We start from the raw sequence: 8,879 nt of genomic DNA, 5'->3' as shown, positions 1-8,879 counted from the left end.
TGCAAACTTTGTTTTTGATTATTTTGATCTCGTCTTAATGCTAACAACAAGTACGAGGGCCTTGAATAGAGAAACCACCCAATATGAACACGAAAGGAGGATACAACACATGCAGAGGTTTGAAGAATCTAAAATAATGTGATCAAGCTACTGATTTGATAACCCTCTCAATAGTACGACTATCAATCATGTAATCATTTGTCCCACAAAGCACCTTGAGACCGGTAAAACCAGTGAAACGTGACTAACGTATATATTTCCCTCGAGCATTTCACTTGAGCTTGATGATGATGTTCATGCTTGCCACAAGTTGAAATCCTTCGCCATCCAGAACCTTCACACGGTACCTCCAGCCTACATTTAGAGCAAATCATGGGGTCAAGTATGGTGCTTCTCTTTAGCTTCTCTAGGAGTTTCCCCTCAAACTTAGATGTGTCTATAATCTCAAAAGATGTTTGTCTCCACACTCTCGGTCATCATGTTGCCCCTCTTAATAATTAGTATTTTCTTCGACTAGTGCATAAGGTAAAATACATAACGAAAACTAACAATCTTCTTCTCTACTTTTTCCTTAGGGGTCTCCGTCCACCTTTTCTTTTCATCCATGGAGTAGCATGTTCATGAAACTTGTAAACAACCTTAGTCCCCTAATGACTTCATTTACACCAAAACCGTTCTAGAGGCTTAAATGTCATTGTCATTTAATGAGTAGCACTCTAACAAACTCCACCATTTTGGATAGATGGTGGAACACCTATCATAGTAAAGAGTGGTGGATGAATTGAACACCAAAGTAGCCTGCTCGAATGGTTGGCGTGAGGAGCGCAACCCCACCTTGTTGCTCTTGCTCTTGTCGAGAGTACGGCAAAGATCATGTCCCGCCCCTTCACCCCCATGCCGAGCGCAATAGACCACACCCATCGCTCCCCCACCGCTGTTGAGAGTTAAATTTATAGCACACATGCCTAATGTGTAATCTAGGTTGGGCCTGGCTTGGGCCTCATTTTTAGCCAAAAGGTAATTCCGTTCGAGCTTGGCCTTCTCATTTTTAGAATTTCAAGGCAAGCTTTTGGGCTAACACATCCTTCTTGCTGGGCTTTTAGTCTTTTGGTTTGACTTTGGGCTGGGCTTGGGCTTGAAAAAAGAGGACAATTCAGGCTTCGGTCTGGTATTTTCAAGGGCCGACTTATAGAAGCCCGGCCCGGCCCGGCCCATGCTCAGGTTTAGCCGTCAATCTGATTCCTCCAAGCCTCACACACAAACTTGTTTTCGATTCCTGCTGCTGTAGGCTGTAGCTCCCCCAAATCTCATCCACCGGCCGGCCCTAATGGCGCTCCCAGATGAACTTCTGGAGGAGATCTTCCTCCGCCTCCCCGCGGCCGCCGACCTCGCCCGCGCCTCCACGGCCTGCGTCTCCTTCCGCCGCGTCATCACCGGCCATCCCTTCCTCCGCCGGTTCCGCACCCTCCACCCGCCGTCCCTCCTCGGCATCCTCTGCGGCGGCCTCATCCCCGCCCAGCCGCCCCACCCTTCCGCCGCAGCGGCAGCCACCTACGCCGACGCCGACTTGTCGTGCTCCTTTATGCCCCCACCCCGCGACCGCTGGCGCCACCGCGACGGCCGCGCCCTTTTCTCCCCCGCCCTCGAGGGGATCGGCGGCGACTACAGCCCTAGCCACCTGGTCACGGAGTTCGCCGTCTGCGACCCCCTGCACCGTCGTTACCTCCTGCTGCCTGCCCTCCCCGACCTTCTAGTCGGTCAAGTCCATAGGCCGGACATCGTGGACTGCGAGGCCTTCCTCGCTCCTCCTGGCCCTGACGACGTTGGGGCTGACTGGTCGTCATTCAGAGTCATGTACTTGGTGCGGTGCACAGCCAAGCTCTTGCTCTTCGTCTTCTCCACCTGCGCCGGACAATGGCTCGCTAATCCTGTTACAGTTGACGTGTTTCGATGCGGGGCGGCGTTGCACCGCTTCTACGCCCATGGCTGCTTCTATTGGGAGGTTTTCCGGTCTAACAAGTTGCTCGTGCTCGATGCGCGCAGGATAGAGTTCTCCACTGTTGACCTCCCGCCTCCACCTGGCCCTGATGTGCGAAAGATGGCCATTGTAGAGGCAGGAGGAGGAAGGCTTGGGATGCTTACTATCTCTGAGCATCCTGAACCTGGTGCAGATCATCTCCTGTATGCCGTACAGTCTAAGGATGTGAATGGCAGAAACCAGTGGCAATCCAAGTCAGTAATTTATTTGCCGGAAAATTATCGCTATGGCATCATGGGTGTAGCTGGTGGATACTTACTCCTAACTGGGTATCCAGAAGACGACATGCCAATCAGCTATTTTTCACTGAATCTCCAGAATTTTCAGGTTGAGTGCTTCTGTCAGACTGGTGATAAAGTCATTTTTGGTGACCTGTATGCCGATCTCCCACCGTCCTTGTCCCCACCAACTCTTTGAACTGGTAAGCTTGCCCTCAATTTTTAATTACTTTGCTTGCATATGGCATTGCAATTGCAATCTGATGCGAGTGTTAGTTATATGGTAGTGTGTACATTATCATTCTTTACTTTGGAAACGGTCCTGAACTAACGCTGATGTGGCCAAGTTACTTCCCATCCTTTATAATATTCATTCATATTGCTAGTCGGTGTTTTGGTACTATTCTAATGGTTAGTGCATCCGGGCAATTCGAAATCTGTGAATTTTAGTTAGCTACTTTGTGGTGGGATCCATTCTTTAGCTTGCATAAAGCACCAGTGTTAATAACATTAGTAGCAGCAAGCACCACTATTTATCAAAACAATGGTACTTTGCACTATTTTTAAATTTTGCTGGGCTGTGCACTGTGCAGTGTGCATCATGTCAAATGAATTCTTGCCTTTGGCTGGTGAGACTCACAGTCAGCTGAGGGCGCACTAGATAGCATTCTAAATTTGGGTTTTGCCTGCTGGCATCATCACCAAGTTATCAATTCTGGTGGCATGTTAGGTGGAATAGCTTCAATTTGTGCAGTAAGTTGACCATAGTGGTTGAATGTTTTTTTGTGTGTTTTTATCTCACAATGCATCTGCGATTAGAAACTTCGGGTCATACTATTGCTCCTGATTTTGCTAAATGAGACCACCCGAAAAATTCTGTTTTGCCATCACCCTTTTTATAATGACCCACTCTGTAAATATGCTTGAATTTGCAACTGACATATTGTAATTGACGCTGTCTTTCCATGTGGCAAACACACTAGCCAAACCAGCCTCTTACATCGACTTAGGCATGGACAGCTGAGACATACACTAGATCAGACTCGTATGTCCACACCAGCCTAATGGGAACCATGAAAACTGTTGTGGAGTGCAGTCGACTGCTATGTCCACATAGATGGCAAGGTGTTAGTTTCGTTAAAAATAAAAACAAGATCAAAGGCACTGGAGACTGTTTTTTTCCTTGAAAAGGAGAAGTTGGGTTGGAACCTGGGTGGTTGGTGCCACAAGTAACTTGGCGAGCAACGCGGCGTGCTAGTGATTCCCTAGTTTCACTAAAATTTGCGGAGCGCTTAGTGCTGCTGTGACAATAGTTTGTGATAGTTAGTGTCACCTTCTCAATGCCAGTTTATGTAATGAAAGTTCCCTCTATCCTAGTGGCAGCGTATAACACCTGTGTTGTACTAATAAATCAAACCTATCAAATCTACATTTTATTTCTGCCGTCTAGCATGGCATGCAAATCGATAGGTGAATACTAATAAACATTTGTGATAACACATATGAATTCAGATGCCGTGGTAATGTTTACGCCCAGTAATATTTATGGTCTTGAACTGCAAACGTACATGTTTAATCGTCTAGATATCTTCAGAAACATGTTTGTGTTGTTTGGCAAATAAGAGTTGACTGAGCATTTCAATCAAATAGGGCGGCCATCTTTTTCAGCATAATGACTTTTAGTGACTCTCCAAAAGTAGATATTTGCATTTCATACATTTATGAAAAAAAATTGCATTACAGTGAGTTAGAATGCTCATTCCCATTGAGTATTTCTGTTCAATACATTTCTTTATTTTTATATAAGAAAAAAGAGGCTTGCAGTTGCAGGCACATGCTTTCTTCCTCAGTTTGTTACAGTTCAACATTTACTTTTGGGTTGTCTTATTTAAGAAACCTTTCCCTCTAACCAGGACCTCCCAGAGAATGCGCTGATGGCAAAGACTCGCAAGCGTGACTAATGTCATGTTAAGGAGAATAAATGTAAGAACTTTTGAAAGGGTGAAAGTGGTTTGCACTCGACAGCAACTTGCAGCTAAGAGAAGAAGAAGGCAGAAGTTGTTGATGACCGGCGCATCCACCATTTTTTCTTGTTAAAATTCTCACGACGTTTCTGCTTTTTGTTGCAGTACTTTTATGCCTGGCAAGAGACTAGACTATCTTATTATGCCGCTTTGTTTGAACTGAGTGCTAGGTAAGCTTTGCGGCTTCAGCAACCCTGGAAATAGTTTGCTTTTGGTGGTGTATGATTCTAGTATCAGTATGTATGTATGGCATACCCAAACTCACTTGTGTTTTAGCTTCTGGTGATGCTCATCTTGAGTTGTATCTTCTCATGTGCTCTTGGTAGCACATGTACTTGTAGAACTGCCACAATTCGTATTGAAAAAATGTTGACCACTTATTGAAAAAATGATGAATTTTTTTGATCATGTACATAAAAATGTTAATCAAGCATTAAAACAATGTTGAACAAGTATTTAAAAAATGTTAATCAAGCATTTGGGAAATGTTAAATGTGTATAGAAAAAATGTTGATCATGTATTAAAAAAATGATGAAAATTTTATGATCATGTTTATAAAAATGTTAATCAAGCATTTGAAAAAAATGTTGAACAAGTGTTCCAAAAATGTTAATCAAGTGTTTGGAAAATGTTAAATGTGTATAGAAAAAATATTGATCATGTATTAAATAAGTGTCAATCTTTTTATTTGAGAACTATTAATCAATCATTTTAAAAAGATGTAAAAAAACGTATACAGAAAATGTTGACCATGAATTAAAAAAAATGTTACAAATGTGTACGAAAAATGTTAACCATGTATTAAAAAAATGTAGAAGTAAAAATAAATCAGAGAAAAATGAAAACGAAAAATAGAACGAAAGAAACAACCGCAAAAGAGAAAACAAAAAAGGAGAAAGAAAGCAAAAGAGAAATGGAGAAAAGGGAGAAAGGAAAAAAATATGGATAATAAGAATGAGAAACCCCAAAAAAATTTGAAGTATAACAATAAAAAAAGAAAACCAGAGAAAAAATAAGAAAACCATAAAAAAACCCGGAGAAACAGAAGAAAAACAAAAAACCCCACTCTTCCCCTTCTAGTAGGTCGCGGCCTGCCTATTGAACACGAACTTGCTGTTAGCTCAGTGGCAACACTACTGCGTAGCAACCAACAGATCCCGGTGCGAGCACTCCCCCTTTTTTTACACCATTTCATTAAAAAAAATCATGAGTGGACCAGCCCGAAAGCTGCGGATGCTTTAGCGAGAGAAACTTTCCATCTTGCTTAATGCCATAAATAATCGCCCGCGGTGCTGGTGTGCCTCACCTCGCGGCACAGGCACACAACACATTAACTAAACGGGCCGGCCCGACCTGACACGTGTCTCGGCCCTCGCGTGCTTTTAGACCTGAACCCAATGGCTGATGCTCCCCAGAAAAGCTCCGGTTTGGTCCCTGCAGATAGCTCCTATGGCACCATACCCATGCCGGGACACAACAACGTCCACGTTTATTTTCATGCAATCAAGAACATGAGGGATCCAAGCTGCTGCTATCGGCTATAGTGGGTTCGCCGGAGCCCTGGGTTTCTTCAAGTTCACCACCTGCAACTCAGATAAGTAGGATGTGATGAAGCCATGCACTGCATGCGGCGACTGGAAGATATCCTCATGAATTGCTTTTCTTCTCGCTCCTCAAATGGCCCATAGAGTGACCACTACTTGGACAAATTCCTCACGGGATAAAACCTCACGTAGTGCAACGATCCAGTCTTGAGCACTTTCTTCATTGTATTCACACATACGCTCCACAGTGTCCTCCGGAGCGAGCGCCCAGACGCTCCTCGCCATCGGGCATGTAAGCAAAGCATGACGCCAAGTATCCCTCGCACCACACAACATACAAGTTTCTATCTTCGCCATGTTTCGATGATTCAGCAGAACCCCACAGGGTATTGATTGCCTTGCCAGCCTCCACACAAAAACACGCAACTTGGAAGGCACCTGTATATGCCAGATCGAGGACAAGTGATTACTTTCATTTTGGGAGTTCGACGAGCCTGCATCCTCGGCGACCCAGCTCCCCCTGCTAAGCTTTGTGCGCATGTTCATACGGTAAGCTGAACGCACCGTAAATAAACCCCGGCTCTCCTCATGCCAAGCCCAAAAATCGGAAACCGTCCTTGTGCATAATGAAATCTTGATAATCTCAGCCGCATCAAATAGAGTGAAAACCGAGTGTATCACATCCTCTTTCCAAGATGCCGTCATTGCGTCAATAAGCTGAGAAACCATCACAGGTGGATTTCGCAACCGAGATGTGATGGGACGTTTGAAGTTGTCTCTTGGTATCCAGTTATGAGTCCAAATGCCTGTGCTTTCTCCGTCTCCGATCCGATGAATAATTCCTTGCGCCAATATATCACAAGCATCTAGCATCGCACGCCATATTTGAGAAGGGTGAGACCCCAATTCTGCATCCAGTAACTCACCAACTGGGAAATAGATTGCCTTGAGCATACATACACTCAATGATGTATTATCTACCATTATTCGCCAAGCTTGTCTTGCCAGAAGAGCCATATTGAAAATTTCCAAGTCACGGAAGCCTAGAACCCCCAAATGCTTTGGTCCTGTTATTATGTCCCATGCCACCCAGCTCGGTTTTCTCTTGCCTTGCTAAGAACCCCACCAAAATTGTCTTGTGATAGACGTGACATTCTCATACAACCTGTGTGGTAATCTGAAACAAGATATGGAAAAAACAAGGATAGCTTGAGCCACTGATTTAATTAATACCTCCTTCCCTGTGGCAGACAATAGTTTCTCCATCCATCTCTTTTATCTTCTCCCAAACTCGGCCCCTCAGGTATTTAAAGGTGTCGTTCTTGGAGTGGCCAACGTCTGTTAGCATCCCCAAATAGCGACCACTTAGAGATTCAGTGTACACTTGCAAAGAATTCTTGACAGCCTCTCTGACTGCACCTGAGACCCTTAATTTACTGGAAAAAATTAAGGACTTCTCGTCATTTACTCTTTGGCCTGACGCACTAATATGTATCCAACAGGTTTGACACTGCAACTGCCCCTCAACATTAGCCTTGAATAGCAACAGGTTGTTATTTGCAAATAAAAGGTGATTAATGGTGCATGCCGTTGGGGCCACCTTAATTCCTACTAAATTCGATGACTGAGAACTGGATTTGAGGAGGCACGAAAGGCCCTCTGTTGCGATCAAGAATTAGTAAGGGGATATTGGGTCTCCCTGTCTGATCTCTCTAAGAGGTTTGAAAAAATCGAGCTTCTCTCCATTCAACAGATCAGAAAAAGAAACTGATGAAACCATACCCATAACAACCTGTACCCACGGTCTTGCAAAAGCCCAACTTAGTCATGATAGCCTTCTGTAAGTGCATCTAGTGCCACCCCTAGTTGGTTTTGGAGTATTCACGACAAACCTAGTTGAGGGACTAATGTGTTTGTGAGAATTGCAGGATAACACAGGTAGAAGTCCCTTATTGATTCGGTTTTCCTACCAGAGATGACCCCTAAAAATGTATGAAGACATTGAAGTCAAAGGTGGTATATGAAGACATTCACATTGAAGACTATGACAAGAGAATACATCGCATGAAAGCCTATGGAGCTCGAAGACATAGATCTTTCGTAGTTCTTTTTCTTCTTCTTTGTTGAGTCATAGGAACCACCGTACTGTTAAGTGGGGTCCAAAAGAACCAGTCAGAATGACTGAAGTGATGCCTAACCAAAACCTATGTCTACGAGTGAAGACTATGAGAGCGAATCTTGTCTAGAGTCAGACAAGTCAGCTTTGCTTGTAGCCTAAGTAAAGTTGCCGTGTGAGTTTGAAATCTGACCGTTGGAACACGTGTCAGTTCCTTAGTGACCCAGGGTCATTTCGGACAAATCAGGTCGGGTTGCCTAGTGGCTATAAATAGCCCACCCCTTACAACCAAAAACGGTTGGCTGCTCAGAGTTAGTATACAACTTTTGTCGTTTGAGAGCAACCCACCTTGAAGCCTTTGAGAGAGAATTCCTTGCGAGGATAAAGCCCTAACCACCCAGAGCCAAAGAGAATTAGGCATCACTTAAGTCTTCTTGTCTGTGTGATCTAAAGACTTATTACACTTGAGGACTGTGAATCCTCCAGCCGGTTAGGCGTCGCGTTCTGAGCATCCAAGAGACATTATGGATTGCCGGTGAACGAAGTCTGTGAAGGTTTGGGAGTCTACCTTGAAGATTTACCAGAGTGATTGGGCGAGATCTGTGTGACCTTAGCTCAAGGGGAATACGGTGAGGACTGGGTGTCCTGAGCTGCGTGTTCAGGACTGGGTGTCCGGGACTGTGTGTCCTCAGGTTTAAATACCTAGCCGCCCTAACCAGACGTACAGTTGTCACAGCAACTGGAACTGGTCCAACACATCATTGTCTTCAACGAGTCACTGGTTTCATCCTTCCCTTCTCTTTACGTACTGTTACTCCTTGTGAAGTCATTGTATGATTGCACTATCTTTTATCTTCACTGAGTGACTGCGTGTTTTGTTTGGCTTCATAATATCTTCCTATCTGATCCTTACTACATTGCTGCTATTAGTCATTGTG

The 8,879-nt window shown here is 44.3% G+C and overlaps 1 protein-coding gene across 1 annotated transcript; it reads left to right on the top strand.

Annotated features, from left to right (window-relative positions):
- Positions 1-1,263: 1,263 nt before the first annotated feature.
- LOC123151748 (uncharacterized) lies at positions 1,264-4,544 on the top strand. The gene is made up of 2 exons (XM_044571404.1): positions 1,264-2,459; positions 4,170-4,544. Exon 1 carries the CDS (start codon positions 1,328-1,330, stop codon positions 2,453-2,455), a length of 1,128 nt encoding a protein of 375 aa, XP_044427339.1. The 5' UTR covers positions 1,264-1,327; the 3' UTR covers positions 2,456-2,459; positions 4,170-4,544.
- Positions 4,545-8,879: the final 4,335 nt, after the last annotated feature.

The sequence above is a fragment of the Triticum aestivum genome, chromosome 7A, assembly GCF_018294505.1.
Source record: "Triticum aestivum cultivar Chinese Spring chromosome 7A, IWGSC CS RefSeq v2.1, whole genome shotgun sequence".
NCBI lineage: Eukaryota > Viridiplantae > Streptophyta > Magnoliopsida > Poales > Poaceae > Triticum > Triticum aestivum.
Note: the sequence above shows the minus strand (reverse complement) of the source record. Positions and strands in the feature narration are given on the sequence as shown.

Bases quoted from the DNA above. Each gene is read 5' to 3' on its own strand.
- LOC123151748 (XM_044571404.1), top strand. From the start codon at position 1,328: ATGGCGCTCCCAGATGAACTTCTGGAGGAGATCTTCCTCCGCCTCCCC.